This window comes from Penicillium mononematosum (assembly GCF_028829835.1).
Source record: "Penicillium mononematosum strain IBT 11891 chromosome Unknown utg000005l:1.0-9366267.0:1.0-9372171.0, whole genome shotgun sequence".
In the NCBI taxonomy this organism is placed as follows: Eukaryota; Fungi; Ascomycota; class Eurotiomycetes; order Eurotiales; family Aspergillaceae; genus Penicillium; species Penicillium mononematosum.
In genome coordinates this window covers 5,578,082-5,597,625 of record NW_026643275.1, presented here as the reverse complement: position 1 = coordinate 5,597,625, position 19,544 = coordinate 5,578,082, and the positions used below count along the sequence as shown (strand labels likewise).

General features: G+C 49.0%; 9 protein-coding genes across 9 annotated transcripts; 4 read left to right on the top strand and 5 right to left on the bottom strand.

Annotated features, from left to right (window-relative positions):
- Positions 1 to 490: 490 nt before the first annotated feature.
- N7519_010299 (uncharacterized protein) lies at positions 491 to 2,742 on the top strand (the record flags this gene model as incomplete). The annotated part of the gene is made up of 2 exons (XM_057297072.1): positions 491 to 788; positions 839 to 2,742. 2 exons carry the CDS (start codon positions 491 to 493, stop codon positions 2,740 to 2,742), a joined length of 2,202 nt encoding a protein of 733 aa, XP_057144954.1.
- A 1,441-nt stretch (positions 2,743 to 4,183) lies between these two features.
- N7519_010298 (putative Rab geranylgeranyl transferase escort protein) lies at positions 4,184 to 6,040 on the top strand (the record flags this gene model as incomplete). Its single annotated transcript, XM_057297071.1, has 4 exons — positions 4,184 to 4,257; positions 4,307 to 4,425; positions 4,485 to 5,507; positions 5,700 to 6,040. The coding sequence occupies 4 exons, from the start codon at positions 4,184 to 4,186 to the stop codon at positions 6,038 to 6,040; spliced, it is 1,557 nt and encodes a 518-aa protein (XP_057144953.1).
- Positions 6,041 to 6,555: 515 nt separating this feature from the next.
- Positions 6,556 to 7,230, top strand: N7519_010297 (seipin co-factor family protein; the record flags this gene model as incomplete). The annotated part of the gene is made up of 1 exon (XM_057297070.1): positions 6,556 to 7,230. The coding sequence occupies one exon, from the start codon at positions 6,556 to 6,558 to the stop codon at positions 7,228 to 7,230; it is 675 nt and encodes a 224-aa protein (XP_057144952.1).
- Positions 7,231 to 7,358: 128 nt separating this feature from the next.
- Positions 7,359 to 9,057, bottom strand: N7519_010296 (uncharacterized protein; the record flags this gene model as incomplete). The annotated part of the gene is made up of 2 exons (XM_057297069.1): positions 7,359 to 8,588; positions 8,644 to 9,057. The coding sequence occupies 2 exons, from the start codon at positions 9,055 to 9,057 to the stop codon at positions 7,359 to 7,361; spliced, it is 1,644 nt and encodes a 547-aa protein (XP_057144951.1).
- Positions 9,058 to 9,434: 377 nt separating this feature from the next.
- N7519_010295 (uncharacterized protein) lies at positions 9,435 to 11,092 on the bottom strand (the record flags this gene model as incomplete). The annotated part of the gene is given in 5 exon segments (XM_057297068.1): positions 9,435 to 9,645; positions 9,656 to 10,233; positions 10,293 to 10,755; positions 10,784 to 11,004; positions 11,060 to 11,092. The coding sequence occupies 5 exon segments, from the start codon at positions 11,090 to 11,092 to the stop codon at positions 9,435 to 9,437; spliced, it is 1,506 nt and encodes a 501-aa protein (XP_057144950.1).
- An 884-nt stretch (positions 11,093 to 11,976) lies between these two features.
- On the top strand, positions 11,977 to 13,434 carry N7519_010294 (fungal specific transcription factor domain-containing protein; the record flags this gene model as incomplete). Its single annotated transcript, XM_057297067.1, has 3 exons — positions 11,977 to 12,429; positions 12,480 to 13,190; positions 13,249 to 13,434. The coding sequence occupies 3 exons, from the start codon at positions 11,977 to 11,979 to the stop codon at positions 13,432 to 13,434; spliced, it is 1,350 nt and encodes a 449-aa protein (XP_057144949.1).
- Positions 13,435 to 14,037: 603 nt separating this feature from the next.
- On the bottom strand, positions 14,038 to 14,465 carry N7519_010293 (DUF427 domain-containing protein; the record flags this gene model as incomplete). Its single annotated transcript, XM_057297066.1, has 3 exons — positions 14,038 to 14,072; positions 14,142 to 14,328; positions 14,385 to 14,465. 3 exons carry the CDS (start codon positions 14,463 to 14,465, stop codon positions 14,038 to 14,040), a joined length of 303 nt encoding a protein of 100 aa, XP_057144948.1.
- Positions 14,466 to 16,097: 1,632 nt separating this feature from the next.
- N7519_010292 (NAD(P)/FAD-dependent oxidoreductase) lies at positions 16,098 to 17,393 on the bottom strand (the record flags this gene model as incomplete). Its single annotated transcript, XM_057297065.1, has 1 exon — positions 16,098 to 17,393. The coding sequence occupies one exon, from the start codon at positions 17,391 to 17,393 to the stop codon at positions 16,098 to 16,100; it is 1,296 nt and encodes a 431-aa protein (XP_057144947.1).
- Positions 17,394 to 17,872: 479 nt separating this feature from the next.
- On the bottom strand, positions 17,873 to 19,414 carry N7519_010291 (uncharacterized protein; the record flags this gene model as incomplete). Its single annotated transcript, XM_057297064.1, has 1 exon — positions 17,873 to 19,414. The coding sequence occupies one exon, from the start codon at positions 19,412 to 19,414 to the stop codon at positions 17,873 to 17,875; it is 1,542 nt and encodes a 513-aa protein (XP_057144946.1).
- Between the last annotated feature and the right edge of the window lie 130 nt (positions 19,415 to 19,544).

The following is a 19,544-nucleotide window of genomic DNA, read 5'->3' as shown; positions in this document are numbered from 1 at the left end:
ACCTCTTTGGGAAATGCTGAGTCATTCATAGCCTTAGGCATTATTTACACCTGAGGCAGAAACATTCTTGGCGAATATCCAGATATGCTCTTTCCAGCCCTAATTGCATGATCCTCCAAATCCAAATATGGCTACTCCCGTACTTATGGATCATGTTTCAGTTTTGAACGTATGTATTTCGTATGACTGATCCAGAAAATTATCCAGAAAATGTTTAATTCCTGGATCAAATAACTCTCTGGTCGATAACATACTAGGCATACAACATAGTTAAAAGATCTTGAAGATAACATCGCAGCAAGAAAAAGTGCCAGAGATTGGATAAAGTGGTTAACTTTGACCGGCTAGCTCTGAGCTTAGTCTTCTTTTTCTGTTGCGGCTGATTAAAAAAAGGAGCTCAGCTCCAGAGCTCCCGAGTTTATCTGCTGAGATCGCCATCATCGCCATCATTGCCATCCAAGTGTAAGCCTGCTGATCACATCAACGCAGAATGGCGGCCAGGCTTTCCCGAAGCCTGCCACATGTCAACCGCCGTGTCTTCACTGGGTTATCTTCCCGCGCGATACCTCGCGTAGCGAACGCCAGTGCCCATGCTGGCTTGGTGGCACATCGCAATACCTGGAATCTCGCGCCTTGGACCTGCCGCGTAACACAGGCTAATATGGCGCGATATTCCCATACAGCTTCTGATTCGTCAGTCAAACCAAACGCTTCCATTGCCAACGCTACCTCTTACAAAGGATCGAGCATCACGGAGAAACATTGGATGAGCCAGGACTTTCCGGTCGGTACGGCCCTACTTGTCACTGCGTCACAGTCACGTCGCTAACCAAACCAGTGGACACCTTGATTGAACCACAAGCTGTCTTGCATTTTATTGAATTCATGTCGTGTGGTATTCTACCGAACGGGGAGAAGACCGATTTAGCTTTACTCGATCCAGATGAATTCCCATTGTTCATGGCCCCGAGTTCAGAGTGGGCGCCTGCGCCATTCAACAAGGACGCTCTACCAACTATGCAGAAGGCCATAGAACGGATCACGGCCCCGGAGGATTTCAGCGGGCTGTGCCGTATTGGACAGAATATTGAATTTCCCAAAAGTCGAATCTGGGGAGGTCTTGTCCCCGTGCCTGCATCACGGTGGCGCGAAAAGGATCTCAACAACCCGGACCATTTCACGATCGCTCATGAATACCTGACCTCTATCATTGCCGTCTTCGAGTACCTAAATAATCCTTTGATCAGGACTAACATGCGCGACACCTTCAACAAAATATCCGGTGACTTCGAAGAAATGCAGGACGCCTTGAATGCACGGCGCAAGGCCGAAGGCAGCCTTTCTCCCGATCTCAACATTACTGCTCTTTGGGAACAATTCATTCGCGCACAGTACGAAGTCATGACCAGCACCGCCCATTCCTGGGTCCTAGCTCGCGTTGCCGAGTTACGTGAACGGACATTTGACAGCTTCAGTGCGATCTGGGCCGAAAATCCAGAAAGCCCAGAAATGGAAAATTTCTCGCAGCGGTGGAGCGACCTTCTTTCTGTCACTTCAATGGCAGATTTCAATATTTGGATATCCATGGATGGGTACAACGGCTACCACGCGCCCCCCGAGATTATTGCTGGGCTACACAACCCTGACCTAAAGGACCAAGACAAGAACTATGAGCTTTCCCAGCCCCTGCTTGACCGAATCACAAAATGTATCGAGGCTCAGAACGAGTCTGGGACGGTTCAAGGCCCAAGTGCGACAGAGAGTGACGCGGCCCGCCGCGAGCGCCTTTCCCTTAGCATAGCAGTGCAAGATGAACTACGTGAGAAGATACGCGGCCGGGTGCCATCGCCACAGCCACCTGCACAGCCCTGGATCCAGCAACTCCTTCGGGCGCAGGAGACGAGCTTGAGCATGGACTCGTGCGAGAGACCTGACTTCGGCTTCGGGTTAGCGATCTACCGCGCTGCGCACAAGCTCTCCGCTGAGCAATGGGAAAACCTACAGCGGAACTTGGAAGCTCACTTGTCGGCATGGGGTGATGATATCCAGGGTGCCGATGAGCTCAAACCACTGCTCAAACTGCATTGGTTCGACTGCGAGGAACTAGACCCCGACACAACCAAACCCGTAACAGCAGCAAGGAGGTACGACGGTCCTAATCTTCCATGCCAAGGTTTGTATGAGCAAGGAACTAATGCTACTTATAGACACTTCCAACAAATGCGGTCCTCGGACGAGTGGAACCTTACAATAGCACCATCTGTTTTCCTTCTCATCGATCACATGGGCGTTGGCTCATATACCAGCGACAAATTCCACCCCTCCAAAGAGGACACAAGCCTCCTCAATGGGGATTTCCAAGGCCATGTCCTGGCTGTCGACCCAGACTTCGATAGTAGTGCCAGTGCAAACGCAAGTGCAGACAGCATGGCATATGAAGATCCCCAGGATGAAGGCTTTAAATATCCGGGTCAGATGCGCATCTTAGGTAACCTAGTCTGGAGCGAGCTCTTTCCCATGGTAATGCTGCAGTCTGTGGGACTTGAGAATCTCTGGCTCCAGGCGCGGGAACATCCGACAAAGGTGTATACAGGGCCAACGGTGCCGAGTCAAGTTGAGCCATGGAGGGAGATGAACGCCATAAAGACGCATATGATGGATGGCTTTGTGGAGTTCCTAAAAAGGAAGAACCCCACCTTAGCAGGAAAAGTGGAAGGGTTGAGGAAAGAGGGGACTCTTTGATTTATGGAAACCTCCAGGGGCCCTTTCATTACGATATCGATCACCCCTGCCGCCCTCGATCTAAGGTGTGGAAGAACATCTCGATGTTTCCGACATGGAAGCCGATGTCGGGCGCTTCTGAAAGCAGTGTCCTTGGGGTTAGTAATTACGTGGAAGATAGAGCGAAAAGAAGAGCGAAAATTAAAGTCGCACATCCATATGGGCGGCTCGATTACATCAGTAGAAGTTGCTGCAGCTATGGCCATTCACTCTTCTTCATCCTCTTGATCAAGGAAATAGAAGATAGCTCCGCTCAGTGGCGCAGCAATAACACTGCCATGGTCTTCATCTTCATATTTTCTTCGTACGACTGACCGTACCCGTCCACCCTGCAGAAGTCGAACAAACATCTGGTCGCAATTATCCCCCATTAGACGTTCCTTGGCTATTGCCAACCGTTTCTCATATTCTTCCAAGAACCTATTTTTCTGAGATATATATGTTTGTGGTCAAAGTAATGGAGTTTGATGGCTCAGTTGATAATCGTGCACAATGATATAAAGGAAACGATCCTCCTTCGATCTGGGACTTGGGACTGCTGCTTCTAGACCAGGGCCGCATGGGAAGCAGAATGGAGAAAAGCTCTAGCTGTGAAATCTTTCGATAGTTATATCCTTATCGAGCGTATAGGGGATATCAAAGAGGGTAGGGTTTAATGAATGATAGAAGGCTCAAAAACGAATGAAATGGATGTGTAATATTCAATTTATTTTCCCTCTCCTCATACTGATCATTTTCTTTTTCTAACACGGGTAACCTGCAGCCAAGTGTCGTCAAAGAATTTCAAGAAATGTCAAAGCAGACAAAGCCAATGCCTCAATTCCGGTCTGCAGGGTAGGCTCAATTGCCGGGGCATACATAGTGCTGTGAGTTGGAGGCAGATCTCTCAACTTGCCTTCTCTATTTGCCTTCTCCCATGTCCCTCGGTCTGTCACGCCAATATTCCAGTAAACATATGGGATTGGGTTTTGACCGGGCGGAAGTGAGAGAAGCACAAAATCAACCGCGACGATACCTGGTGGCATAACCTGAATAGCCTTGGATGATTCACTTTCATAGTACGGTTTTAGCAGTTGGGTGAATTGACTCGTTGCGACATCATCGTCGTCAGTAGCTGAGCTGATTTCGGTCAAGATGGCTGTTGACTGAAGTGGGGCGGGTGACCGCCTTCACGCGCATTTCCCGCGGTTTTTGCTCCAATTTTTTCTTTTCTTCTTCTTCTTTCCCCCAACAACCTCACCTTTGTGGGATTTCCAGCATCCAAGCCTATGGAAAGACAGGGAATATTTCAATTGACCTAAATATTCCAGTTCTCAAATTCATGAGAACTTGAGCTGCCAAACTTGGCTGTAATCCTGAGACTTACCTGCAGCTAGCACTCTTGTTCCTGATTTTCCACACCATGGAAACTCTGTCAGACACGACTTGGGATGTGGTCATTGTTGGGACTGGGGTTTCCCAGTCACTTCTGGCGCTGTGAGTGACTATCCTAGGGTGGTTGTGAGTTGCACTCACACTCCCAAAGGGCACTCTCACGATCCGGAAAGAAGGTTCTTCACATGGACCCAAACAAGTACTATGGTGGTTCAGATGCAGCCTTCAGTCTTGATGAGGCCCAAGAGTGGATAGAGAAGGTCAATAAAGGTGAGTTTCCTGCTGTGTGTGCCTGGTTGGTTCGAGGCTAATATTCTGTTACCAAACAGACACAGATACATCACCGTTTAAAGATGCCTCGATCCTCAAACATGATGCAGCTCCGTCTGACGATACAGGCATTCCTCCCAAACTTGCGTCCAGTCGTGCTTATACTCTGTCCCTCTCCCCCTATTTCCTATATGCCCGTTCTCAACTAATGTCAGCGCTTGTATCCTCAAAGGTCTTCCGCCAGCTGGAGTTTATGGCTGTTGGAAGCTGGTGGATTTATGCACCTGGGCATCCAGATTCTAAAAAAGATGAGCTCGGCGCGGAAAAGGTACTCTACCGAGTACCTGGCAACCGGGAGGATGTGTTTGCTGCAAGTCATATCAGCATGAAGTCCAAGAGAACCCTCATGCGACTATTGCGTCATATCACTAAACCCACTGAGGATGAAGCTTCAAATGAAGGCGACGATACGTCAATGCCATTAAACGATTATCTAGCTTCCCAGTTCAGCGTCCCGGAAGAACTTCACAATCCTCTGCTGTCCCTGTCCCTGTCGCAGCTGTCCCAGCAAGATACTCACGCCAGCTATGCTTTGCCCAGGATCCAAAGACATCTGTCATCCATTGGCCATCTTGGCCCTGGGTTTGGAGCTGTGATTGCTAAGTATGGCGGTGGAGCTGAACTACTGCAGGCCGCCTGTCGTGCATCCGCTGTGGGAGGGGGTGTATATGCCCTGGACACCTGTCTTGAGGATTGCTTATGGCGCCACGGCTCTGAATATTCAGAGCATCGTTTTCTATTGAAACTGGCCAATCAAGGGTCTGTTCAGGCGAAACACTTGTTTACCTCGGCGGCGGAGACTTCTCCCAAAGAGAGCTCAACCCCCTTGGCCGAGGTCGCCCGCTCGATCAGTGTTGTGTCGGCTACTTTCCCGTCTCTTTTCCCTGTTGCAGTCGAAGGTGCTCCTGTGCCCGCAACTGCAGTTCTGATGTTCCCAGGGGATACGTTGGGGAGCCCCAAATCCCCGCCGGTCTATCTTCAGGTTCATTCGAGCGACACTGGCGAGTGTCCACACCAGCAGAGTAAGTCATCCTGTGTGCAGTCTTGCCTAATATGTTCTTCCTCCCCGCTCGCATGATGATTTTTTTCAAAAACTTATCTACATTGCCTGAACTTGCTATGTTGAAAACCTTTTTACCTGATCACGAGCATCCTCCTCCAAACTTGATTTTGTCATCAATATCGTCGTTCATGTGGCTAATTGATTGTCACAGGTGTTATCTATTGCAGTGTGGCACTCCCTGGGCCGGAAGGTCAAGCACTTATCGAGGCCGCCGTGGATAGATTAATTCAGGCGGAGGGACTCCCTGCCCGCGTGTTGTGGTCCTTGCGATATACCCAGAGCGGTCGTCTCAGCAATGGTGAGCCCCGGCGCCTCACTGTTGAGGACGAAATTCCTGACTGCTATCATTTCCCTCCATCGAGCCTCGACTTGGCATTCGAAGATGACACCCTTGACCTTGTAAAAGAGGCTTGGAAAATAGTCGTAGGAGATGAGGCTGATGATGCCGATTTCATGATGTTTGACGATCGCGAAGGCACTTCTGACCAATGATTCGTAGCATAGCGTTCGTTTTTATTACACTTTTACTGATATATCCCTAAAGAAATAGTTGACGAGATTGTTCTCTGTTAAAAATGATCGTCATATAAAATATCCACTGCTCCGAATGCCTTCAACATATGTGTAAAGCTTAGATTAGTCTGCTGTGCCCACCCCACACCGTGTTGATATAATCCATGTGGATAAGCCGCTTTTCCAGGTCTTGCCGGTCTTGTTGCAAGCGTGAGTCGGTATATTTAGAATATATGAGTTGTGAAATCCCGGACAACTGTAAAATGCAATGTCTGCCGATGGTGACGCAGAAATAATATCGGCGCAAACCAGTTGGCAGAACGCCCCATACGTCATGTTAAGGACCTGATCGTTGGTATAGATATTTCGAATATCTGTCGGTTTCCTAAATGCAGAATTTAACTAATCTTTACTAGAACATAGCTCACCTCCGTCTCTGCTTCTCCTATCTTACACTTTCATTGATCACAGATAAATCCCCAGCAGCCCTCGCAATGCCCCTGGATAATGTCACCAGTGGTGTGACCGGACAAGTTCCTGTCGACAAAGTCCAATCAACAACAACCGGAGTGGTCAAGAAAAGCGCACCAAAAAAGCTAAACCGAACAACCAAAGACCTGACCGACCCTGCCGTCCCAGGTCAATTCCCTTCGGACGATGCTCCCCCGAAAGGCGAAGGCATCGACAACAATATCTCGTTTTCATCAATATGGTCCACCATCACAACATGGTTCTCTTCGCTATTCCCCCAGGCCCTTGATTACTTCGAGTCCTGCATACAGAGCTTGGTCGCCAGGCTGCTCCCTCCGCCCCGTCAAGCCGCGATATATGAAGCTGCATTGAAGCGCCCTGCGGCAACAAGCTTGATCGTCTGTGAAATGATTTGCTGTGGGGTTCCTATACTGGTATTTTTGGCTGGCGTGTTGGTCTTCGCCGCGGTGTCAATACTGCTCTGGGCTGTTCTGTCATTGCTCATTCTTGGTCCGGTTTTGCTGGTCACGAGCATGATGGGCATATGTATGTGGGGATGGGGTTGGATTCTCTATGGTTTGGTCAAGTGGGTTGACCAGCGGTTCTTGGGTGGTGTGATTGCGCGTTTTTGGCTTCCTCGGACGCAATCGGAGTCGACTGATGGAGAGGATCAGCCTGAGGAGAAAAAGGATGAGTGAGTCTTGCATTTTCTTCAGAGAGAGAGGACATGTGGTTCTGTATAGTATACGCATTCTGAATTATATAGCATATAAGATTGACATTGATTTTGAACACCAAGGGTATGATATTCTGTTCAGACAGACCCTCATACTACCTGAAGAGACACAAATGGTACCCCGGTGAAACTCTCAGGCATCGTATATGTAATGTTGTAAAACACAAATTCGTTAACAGAGTGATCAGTGTTGTAAGTGATCGTATAATCCGGTTGTGCATTTGTTGAGACCTTGAGATTCAAACCAGGTAGACCTTCCAGTCCAGTCACATTGAACCCGGTGTTAACCGTGAGACCACTGAATAAGAAGTTGAAGGAAACCGGACCATGTGCAGATGTTGCATTTGGATATGAGATGTTCAGAGACCTAGGGGCAGCCACGGCATGAATAGACGACTCTGTGACCCAGTGTGAAATGCAACCAATCTTATCGTCGTCAATAGCCCACTGAATGACGGCAGGATTGAATTGACTAGGGTTGATAGCGGGACCTCCGACAACTGTCTCAGCAACCGTTTCTGCGCCAATGGTCACGTCCTTAGACATCCAAGCGGTGATATTGCGAGGGTAAACATCAAAGGGGGGCGAGTAAGCCTGCGAAGTATACATATGCTCGCCGGGGAATTCAAGCAGATTTACCTTTGCCTTTGGGGGCAAAGATTTCACCATTTCAGGCATTGACAGAGCGAACAGAGGGTAAAACGCGAAATCGTCTTGATGAAACATCCCTAGTTCCTGCTGAGGGACAGGAGCTTGTTCGCGGCCAATAACGCCCCAAATAACAGCGCCAGTGAGAGACGCATATTGTTTCATATCGTAGCCATATGAGCGATCCCAAGGGCCAGCAACGTTCTTCAGATTTGCATTATAGAGCTCAGCGAGTTCATTCCAGCTGTATTCGAGCATCTCCGGTCCATACTTCTTCAACAAACTGTCGCTTGTCCCGTACTGGTTCCAGAGAGCTAGTGCCCACATGGCAACGCCAGCGTATGTCGGAGAATTAAATTCAGACAATGTGTGGTGCATGCTCCAGAGGTCGTAGATTTCCTGTGCGAAGTTCTCACCGGAGCTGGTCAAGTTTGCATCTCCGACTCGTGCGCCAACCCAGTTATGGAGAATGGTTCGCATCAACCAAGGATTGGAGTAACAAGGATAAGAATTGTCGCCATCAACTCCACCAACACGGTAGAGATCGCCCTTGGCCGCGATGTGCAAGGACCTTTCCACCTTGGAGACCGTCACTGCTGGGAGAAGGTGGCCATAGTCATTCAAGGCCACGATCCAGGCACAGCCCACAAAATCACGAATGTTTGGATCCCACTGACGATATCCATATTAGCAACATAGTGGACTAGACCAGGAATCACCGGCTTACCGAGCTGTATGGGCCATCATCGGGATATTTCAGTGTCCCAGGTTCTGGTTCTGAAGGCGCTTGTTGATAATTCCCATACCACTGTTTAGATGGGTCGAGATATTGGCCAGAGATGACATTGTCGAAGATGCGGATGGCCTTTTCAACATCGCCCGGCCCGTTTCTCGCTAGCAATTGGGGCGCATACCAGGCTGTGTGCCGACTATCATAGCGTCCGCGACTACTGGTTGATGTAATCAGATAGCCGGCCTCATCATCCCAGTACTTGTCATTCCATTCGATGGCAGTATTGAACATGTCAACCGCGTGCGACGACGCACCGAACCTGGATGACCAGCTGTCTAGTGGAGCAGCAGAGACAATGCCGGCATTTTGGACAGCATTCAATCCCAAGAGAACCAGTGATAGCTTCATGATGTGTCGGAGATTCCCCGATATGAAAATAGTAGGCAAAGAGTGAATTGCCAAAGAAGCGCAATTTCTTTCGCTCTACGTCCCCTGTCTCCTTGCTGTCTTTATAGTGTCTTCAATTTGGCTTTCGGCATATCTCATTTTAGCTTAGCTGCATTGATATTACCGATGCCTATCGTATTAGTTTAGTTCAACGATATCCGGTGATTCGCCGTGATCTCCGAGTATGCCGGTTGGCTTCCGGAGAATTGCCGATTTATACCTTTCCCCGCTCAAAAGATTGGAGATCTGCAAGATATAATTCCACCTATCATCGATACAGGTATACAAAAGCTGCAAAGAAAGATAAGAGTTCCATTTGCTACGCATACGCGTTAAAATTACTTAAGCCACTTGGAACCGACAGCGACAATCTGATCCCGTCGAGACACAAACAATGCAGAAAGCGCGAGAATACCAACCCCGAAGGCCCACTTTGAAACAGCCGAAGTCGTGTCATTGCCATCCCGGTCAAACGGCGGGGTGACCGGTGCCATCATCTTGTGAGCCTTCTGGACCGAGTAGGGGGGGATACCGCGCAGCGAGAAGCGCCTCCATCCACGAAGGCACGGCGTTGATGTGTGTACGAAGATGAGAGAAAGTTAAAATACCATGGGGGCCATGATAACGTCCCTGGCCGGAGTTTCCAACACCACCGAATGGCACGTCGCGAGCAGCTATATGGAGACCGCAGTCGTTGAAGGTCACACCTCCGGACTGGGTTTCGTTCAAGATGCGAGCCTTGTCGGCATCTTGAGTAGTGAATGCGTAGATCGCGAGTGGATGCTCTCCTGCACGCGTCCAAGAGAGAGCGGTATCGAAGTCGGCATCGACGATTGGGAGGATCGGACCGAAAAGCTCTTCGGAGAGAAGGGAATCGCCGGGCTTAACTCCGGTGACGATGGTTGGTGCGAAGTATCGACTTTGAGGAATTCTCTGACCACCATAGACAACTTCTCCGGAGGTCTGTTGGAGTAGATTGTCAAGGCGGTCGAAGTTGCGCTCGTTGATGATGTGTGTGTAATACTCCGGGTTGTTGTCTTTGCCTCCAAGGAACGTGTCAAAGTGTCGAATCAAATCAGCGACAAGGCGGTCTCGTAGGCTCGGGTGGACCAGGACGTGGTTTACATTCAAGCAAATCTGTGATCAGTCAAGATGAGTTAGCTTCTGATAGCTGGGGGTGAATGGCGTGGGCCTACCTGTCCAGCATTCATAAATTTAGTTGCGGCAATGTGTTTTGCGGTGAGATCGAGATCCGCCGACTCTGCGACAATAGCAGGACATTGACCACCCAGCTCGAGTGTGACGGGGGTCAGATGCTTTGCCGCTGCTGCATGGATGATTTTGGCAATATTGGGGGATCCAGTGTAGAAGATGTGGTCAAATCGATGTTCAAGGATGTACCCCATTTCTTGTGGACCAGCAGAAACACACCGGATCGCATCTTGGTCCATGTACTGGGGAATAATATCCATCAGGACATCTTGGGTGGCGCTTGCCACATCCGATGGTTTGAGAATAACGGCACATCCAGCGGCAATCGCGGCAATCATGGGCTGCAGGAGCAGAGTGACAGGGAAATTCCATGCGCCGATAATCAGAGTCACACCAAGAGGTTCCTTGCGGACAGTAGCTCTTCCTGAGGAAGTTGAGAGGATCGGACTTTTCCGGTCTCTCATCCTTGGTCCACTCATCCAGTTTTTTGAGAGTGCGAAGAATATCGGCCTGAGTATTAGCGCAGTCGCCGGTGTAGGCTTCTTGATAGTGCTTATGCAGATCGGTATAGAGGGCATCGCAGATGCGCTTCCTGTTGTCCTCGATCATCCACCAAGCACGCTTCAGTTGACGACGCCTCCATTCCTTGTTCTTGGTGGTGCCAGATGCAAAAGCACCCTGAACACTTTGATACGCCTAGAGAATGTGAGCGATCTTGAATACATATGTACCTAGTATGGATGATATTTACCTGATCAAATTCGGCCGTAGTGCTGAATCCCATGGTGAGCTGATGTGGAGAAACCCCCCTGAAAGGAACCTTGGAAGGCTGAAAGGTCCAGTTATAGGGTGGGGTTGACCCGTTTATCCCCGTGCACCTCACCTGGGTGCTTTTACCGAGGACCCCGGTCCGAGACTGCACTTCATTTGATACAATAAGTTGTATGTAATCCTGAATGTGTTCGTGTCAAGGAAGTCAGGAGACTTTGAGGTACGTATTCCATATCCACGTTGGATGTTCACTAAAACAAAGGGTAAACTCGAAGTCAGTGGGGCCGAGTAGCTGTGAAGGCACTTGCCATCTGTCATTCCAATTGTTTTAGGTATGTAGGTATCAACTAGCAATCTTGAAAAGGTATAACCAAGTAGGTTCCCAATCCAAGCCCCTATTGCCACATGAAAGCAAAAGATAAATCCCAGAGTGGATAGTCCAATATCAGCGAATAAGAATGAATATGAATAAGAATGCCAATGAGTACTATGTGCTTATCTCCTTGGCTCGCATATAATAGGAGAAAACCCTCCGCTCATGCGGGGTAGCCGTTAAAGAATGACCGCGATTTCAAGAGCTCGTACAGGCTGTTGGACATGTCGAGCACGACGCATCAAATGTGATGGTAATTTCCCATTAAGCCCTGCACAAGCACGGTCCTAATCGAAACCTCGTTAGAAACCCATCCAATCTGCCGTCGTTGCGCCCGTAACAATGCCCCATGCGGATATGGACTTCGTCTCGTCTGGCATGAGGAATCTTTAGCCCGAGGCATTTGCCATGGAAGAGCAGGGGTATGGTCCAAGCGAAAAGATGCTCAAAAGAAGGAATCGTTAGAGCAGGTGGACGATAAACTATCGCTACAGCCTGAGCATACGGGCGCTGATAGAACCTGGATGTTTTTGAACACGACTATGATCGATCTCCAGATCTATTTCGATGGTACCAAGCCGAGTTACCAGGGAATAAAAACGTTTTCTCAACCAAGCCCATTGTCGCCTTGGCTGAATACCATCTCTCCTGGCCAGCGATCAGATTGCGATCCTGCGCTTATGTCCTATTTCGAACACATCATCTGCAGCAGTTCAACTCTCGTCGATAATGCGAATTACAATCCATATCGATATCTCATACTCCCCATGGCCCTACAGTCCGAGGGGCTATATCATGCCGCCCTAGCTATCGCAGCCAACACCCTCAAGCTGTCAGAACAGCGGTACCGGCTTCCGGCATTGGAGCATCACCATCGGGCAATAAATCACCTGCGCGGTCTATTGAATAAAGACAACTGGACGGAAAATGAGCTGGATGAGATGCTCGGTCTGGTCTTGATGTTATGCTGGTTTGATGTACGACCACCCTTGCTTCCTTGACGAGAGAGCCTCCTAATTCCTTGCAGATATCAGATAGCAGTCGTCCTTCATGGGTCACCCATCTCAACGGGTTCCAAAATTTAATTCGGACACGAAAAGAACGCCCCGGTCGCTCATGTCACAGTCAAGAATTGGCTAGTTTCTTCAATCGCTATTTCGCCTTCCACATAGTTCTAGCCCGCACGGCGTTTCGGATCACTCCTCCTTCATCCCATATATCACCTCTACCGCCGGACAGTATACTGGAAAAATCAGATACGATTGATCCATACATGGGATTGAGCCCTGCTCTCTTATTGATGATCGACCAAGTAGCCGAACTAGCGTGGACTCGTCAGGATGGCAACATAAAAATCAACCGTAAAGATGTTCATCAACTCAAGACGGATCTCGATAGCCTTCAACAAAGGATACCCACAGAACATATCGATCCTGACATGGAGTGTGCTGCAATCGCTGAAGCAAACAGGCTCGGGGCCCTTCTTCTTCTGCACGAGATCTGTTCCACCAAACCGCCTATTAATCGCTCTGGTGTCCCGACACTGGAGTCTGAGGAGAAGAATGTCTATGTTGAACGGATACTGACCTTGATGTTGGAAAAGAAAGTAAATATGATGCGTACTGCAGTTACGCCCTTATGGCCTCTCTTCTTGGCAGGGTGCTGTGCTCACAGGGAAGAGGAGAGGGTCGTTGTGTTGCAGTTGCTTAGAGAGCTGGAGGGTATTCGCCGATTTGGGGTATGTGTATTTTTTCATATCTTTCCTATTGGTTGGCTAACATGTCACCGTTTCTCAGAACATTACCCCTGCGATTGAAGTTGTCGAAATGGTTTGGCGCCAACGGGATCTGTCCGTGCAAGATGAAAGAAAACTCCAGAGGAGGGTCAATACACAGCAGCAGAGAGAGCCCTTGCAAGAAGCCCGTTTCTCATGGGAGCATGCAATGGTCATGCTGGGCGGGTGGAAACTAAGCTTGACTTAAGCTTCTACGTGGTTAATGAGGGTTTTGTTTATTTTCTGTTCAAGTGAAATGATCTCAATTTGAATAGCCAACAGCCAAACTGTGTCTCAATTGTTCGACTGCATTCTACTCGCACCTATCTAGACAAATGATCGGTAACGGTTTGCAAGCTTTTGCAGTTTTCACCCATCTCGTCGAGAGTATAATCTTCTTTGGTCCAGAACTGCTGATCTCTTCAATTATCGAGTGCACCTTTGGAATTTCTTTCTTCAGCTGATGTGGAACCTGAGAAAGTGCATAGAAAGGGTGAGGAGCGATCTTGAATTCTTGCAAGCACATGGTACTGCTGATACTCCGCAATAATTCACCCGTCGTGAAGTCGGAACTTCATTTTGTCTTGTTGATTTTAGTGAACGCTTCACCATGTGCAGCCGGAGCCGAAAGTGTTGAGAAGGCTACGCAGAGAAGATTTATGTAAAAAGACTGTTGAATTCTGAGTGGAGCCTACCGAGAGAGACAAGAAGGGAGAGAAAGAGAGGTAACTATGTATGTAACTAGTTAGTCCTGTCACTCATTGGTGGCCTCACAGATCAGGCAACAGAAAGCAGATTTCCCCTCAGCTTATCATGACTCCTGTATTATTTGGACACTGTCTTTATCTGTTTACGCAAGAGTTAGGTTTCAGAAGACGTTCGTGAAAGGCCAACTGAAGGGGGCAGACAACTTACAAAAGGCAACATGATCTTTGATATCGGCCGCTGCATCATACGGATCCCGATAATACCACGCTGCATTTTCAAGCGTCCGCCCATCCACCTTCAGATGCCAGTAAGAGGCGTAGCCTTTCCAAGAACAAAAAGTCGACCGATCCGAGTCTTGCAAGATGGAATCGTCGATGATTGCTGAGCGGGGAAACTGTACGATGTCAAATTAGTCAATCTTAGGGGCGAATTGAATCTCGTGGGAGTTACATAGACGTTATTCTCTACAGTCTTCCAACTCGCTGTCTCCGCGATGATACGGTCACCTATCTTAGCGAGGGCTCGGGGCATATTGATCGAGAGATGAAAAGATTGTTATGCCGATATTCTTTATCCAAATTATCAGATGGTAGAAATCGACCAATATAGAGGGGCCATATCCCAGTCTGACACAAGATCTTGGTTTCCAAGTTTCTTGGCATAAGGTCACGGGTTGAACCATTTGTCCATCAGTCCTAGACGTATAAAGCTCAAGGACCACGACGTGTTATCGTGATCTAGCAATCTTCACTTGGTTCCAATCATCAATCGTTCATTATCTTTTTTTGTTCTGTTCAAGGAAATGGCGTCTTCCTTGTTCCTAGGCTTAGATGGCGAACCCATTAGTGACAGCGAGGTCCTAGGATATGGAAGAACAGGGGTAGTCATCTGCCGCGACAATTTGGCAATCGAGATTCCCTTGAGGCATCCCTGGAGTAGCGACACAGACGTGCAGTCAAATATCGAGGTCATTGAGCGTGAACAAGACGTGTATCATCGTTTCAATCAGTTTCCAAGGGAGCAAGTCAATCATATCGTACCCTGTCTCGGGCTCAAGAAGAATTCCACTCACTTGGCTTGTATGGAGAATGGAAACCTACGCAATTACTTGGCAAAGAATCAGCCATCTCGTGCAGTTCAGATTACATGGTTTCGTCAAATGGCCCAAGCCCTTGAACAGGTTCACGATAAATGTGTTCTAGTAGGAGATATTGCTAGTCGCAATTTTCTGCTCAATTCAGATCTATCTATCAAAATATGTGATTTCAGCGAATCTTCTCTTCTACCCGTTGGGACTGTCACGGAAGTGACCGACGACGACGGGTATTCAATTCAAACAGACATCGGGCAGCTTGGTGCAGTAATATACGAAGTGATCACCCGACAAGAATGCGACTTCGATCTCTTTCAGGGGAGGTATTCCCCTGGACGTTCGGGCTATCTGGCCACCTCGAGACTCGCTTCCTAGCACTGATGGGCTCTGGCTTGGCCCAATTATTGCGAGATGCTGGGTGGAAGGAGGGTTGCAAAACGCACATGGCTTATCACAGGCACTGGGCTCTGTGGATTTATGGGAATCACGGATGAAGGTACCGGTCTATAGGACAACCTATTGCCTATAATCCGTTGGAGTCACCATGACCATGTCAAAAAGTCGACCGTTATGCTAGCAGCTGTCCTCACAGTTGTCGCATTCGTTGGTTCTCGGAGCAAGAAACAATCTTGCACCAGGGGTTAATCTTTCTTTTCTTGGCTTTGCTTACCTATAAATTTTCTATTATAAACCGAGGAGAGGTGGACACGTATGCAGCCAACAGGCAAGCCGGTCTTTCCTTTGTTTGTACAATCCCGGTAGGCAGCCAATCATACCCCCCCTGGTCAATACGGGATCTGCGATCGGCGCAGGAGATGGGTCCAGGAAAAGCCTCAAATGAATAGTTAGTGGTCCTTCTGGGAGACAAAGGGGCTCATAACATGTAGGGAAGGCCACCTAGGAGAGGTATCTGCGAGAGAAAGACTGTCCTGTACTTTCATACAAAAGGAACTGGGTGGGAAGAGGAGGGAGGGATAGAGAGAGAGCTTTCTATGGATATTTAGCTAGATATGTAGCAAACAGATGTCTGTCACAACGGATACCTGATTCCTCAGACACCCAACAGCGGATCATAGTTTAGCAGCATGGCTTCTTTCAGGTATCTGTCTACCCTTCCAGCCCGTAAGGTCGCTCAACTCCATCTCCGGGTCCAAGTGCGCCAGGTCTTTCGCAGTGCTCTTTTGTCCAGCCCTCCATTGCCATTGACGCACGATCTCCTGGTCAAGAGTCCCCTCGAGCAAATCTGCGACATATTTTCCAACGACAGGAAGGAATTTAAACCCATGTGCCGACCCGCCGGTTGCCAGGAAAAGACAATCGTGGGTAGGGTGAGGGGTGACAAGGAAATGCCGATCAGCTGTATCAGCATCCCAGCAAAGCCGCGTATAGCAGAAGGGTCTATCTGCAAGCTCGGGCAGCACGCGCCGCAAGTTCCTGCGCATTTGAGCTTCGATCTCGAGGGGGAGGCCATCGGTGGGTGCCTGAACGAAAGTATGTGGAACAGAAGTTGTGATACCAGACTCGGTGGTTTGCACATTGGTGATGAATTGACTATGAGCCATCTTGAAGATCCCATCTTCTTGAGGTGGGAAGAAGTAGCCCAGCTCAAGGTTATCCATGATGGGCATCGAGGCATAATGTTGCGTTTCGGAGGGGGTGAGTTGGATGTGAGCAACGCTATGTCCCTTGGCAGTCAACTGACCCTTCACGTCTAGCAGTGAAGGTGTCCAAGCTCCTGCGGCCAAAACGACCACGTCCGCCTCGTGTCTCGTGCCATCCGCAGTGACAACTCCCTTGCACTTGCCCGTGGTATCATCCAGTACCAACTCTTGCACTTTCCCCTTTGTCTCCCCCGAAACGTACTTTACCCCGTTCTTCTGAGCAGCGCCTGCCATCCGTTCGATAGCTGTACCGGCAGCTGCCCACCCGGCCGTTGGGTTCCACACATTGATATTCCACCCATCCAACTTGCCCGTGACAACAGAGAAGCGAGCACGAATCTGGTCCGGCGTGAGCCTCTCAAGACCCTGTACTCCTAGCTTCTTACATGTCTCAATCGAACCCTCGACAAAGGGCCGAGACAGGTTCGCTGCGCTGAGAATCCACCCGGGGACATGGTAGAGCCCACGAAACAGCGGCCAAGACCGCCACGCTTCAATCGACTCAATTCCAAGACGTGCATATAACGGCTCGTTGTAGTCGCTGCGGATAATCTTGCTAATATCGGTAGAAGCTGCTTCGCAGGAGGGAGGTGGGTATGGGTCCAGGACGCGAATGGAAGTGTAGCCGCGCTGTGAAAGGTGGTATGCGGTCGAAGTGCCAAAACAACCAGCGCCAACGATGAGAATTCGCGCATCTTTGTCCATCATGTGAGTTGAATTGTTTCCGTGACTTGATTTAACCTCTCAAACTTTTGAGGGTGGCGCCGCCATATTTATTGAGACATTTTGCTCCGAGCCGCCTACTTTCCGAGCATCTCATCTCGCTACCAGCTTCCTCGCGCACAATTGTATACATCATGAAGATATTCGTAGGTGCGGGGCAAAAATCTACTGCTTCGTTCTAACCTTCCGATAAAGGTCTCACAGCTCGGGGTAGTCGGAGATTCTCCGAGTGGATAGTACTCGTTTCGACCTGCATTCTTTTACCCCAACATCTATTTCCCCAAGAAATTACCCAGGCACTTAACCTTCCTCGATTCCATGTTCTTGGGACTGACAATTACATCATTCAGGGACTATCAATTCCAAAATTATGCCAAAGATGACATGTCCGGTTGAACGTCGTCTCATTTGTCACTATATCCATCCTTATCAACAGCAACCCATATCTCCACACACAGTCACTAATAAGTATACCGGAACGACCGTTTTTCTTTATCAGTGAGATCTGAGAATGCGACAACTTCCGATGTCTCCACATTTGACTGGGCTTCCTTATCACGGCGGTTATTTTCCCATCGGCAAAGAACTCCATAGGAGAGAATGGAAACTATAGCCACAACAAGACAGCCCAGAAGACCCTCATATCCTCGGGAATACGAAGGAGCATCATCGGAACGGAAACACTGAGGACCAATGATATTGCCAATACAATACGCCAAGAAGAAGATGGCGTTCATGGTCAACTTTTTGCTATGGCCGCTGGTGTTGGCCATTGGAAGCGAAGTGGACAGAACGTATGGCGCCCAATAGGTGTAGAAGACATAGTATGCTGCCAGCAGACCTTGCTGGTTCTCACGTGGCAGCTTCCACATCAGGATCGCACAGATCATGGGGACCAGATTGGCAATGGCAATGATGTTGCAACGGGAGTTGGGTAAGCTAGCAGCAATAAAGCCCAACAGAATCTGCCAAACCGTTGCAAGCACACCGGTGGGAATACCCAGTACAGTAGTAATCAACGGGGAATACCCCAGACCGGTCACGATAATAGCTGAAAAGGTCACCAGACCACCATTGGGAATGTTCTGGGCCAGCGAAAACAGCGCCAGAAGCCAAGTCTTGGGGTCGAGCAGACACTCCTGCACTTGATACCACTTGATGGTTTTATCTTCCATGCCGGTATTGTTGTCTTTGACACGCTCGAGGCAGACAAATTTCTCGCGATCCGAGAAATACCAGCATTGCACGGGTGAATCGGGCAAGAATATGTACAATATGCCAGCCCAAACGAAGGAGAATACACCCAGCACAATGAAGAGCAATCTCCAGGGACTTAATGCCGTATTTGTTTGGCCGATGCCGTAGCTCACCAGACCGGAGAAGACGGAGGAGAGTTGATTGAACCAAAACGCCACTCGAATTGGCTGCTCGCTCGTTTTCCACCACATAACCGTCAGAATACTGGAGATTGGAAACACAGCGGCTTCCGTCATGCCCATCAAAAAGCGCACCGTGGCTAAACCGGCAAAGTTCTGCGTTGCCGCGGTACACAGCAGCAGAATTGCCCACCCCAAGACCATGCCCACATACAGTTTGGCCACAGGAAGCCGCTGGATGAGCAGTGCTGCAGGGTACTCAAAGGCGAGGTATCCAAAGTAGAAAATTGAGCCTACCCACGAGTACTGATCGCCAGTCAAGTGAGTGTCTGTCTTCATACCGTAGATCGCCGCATTTGAGATAATGACTTTATCAATAGCGGCTAGAACCACTGTCACCATGACCAAGGGAATGATAATCAGATCAATTTTCCACAGCACGCGACGTGCTTCAGTCTCGGTGACAGGTTCCACAGCGATAGCCGGGTCGAGACGAGCGAGGAATTGTGCTGCAACATCTTTGCCATCGGTTTGGTTTTGGGCTTCAATGATCTCTCCTGCTCGGGTCTTTTCTTGACCAAGTGCGGGTTGTATCTCCGGAGTGGCAGCTTGCTTTTCGTCTGCCATGGTATTGAAGTAGATGATCTTATATATCAGGTGGTAGGAAGGGGCATGTACACATCGAAAACGACGAAGATAGTCATTTGGGATGGTTTTATACTTCAATCGAGCATAGATGAACGTGAAAGAAAGCCAC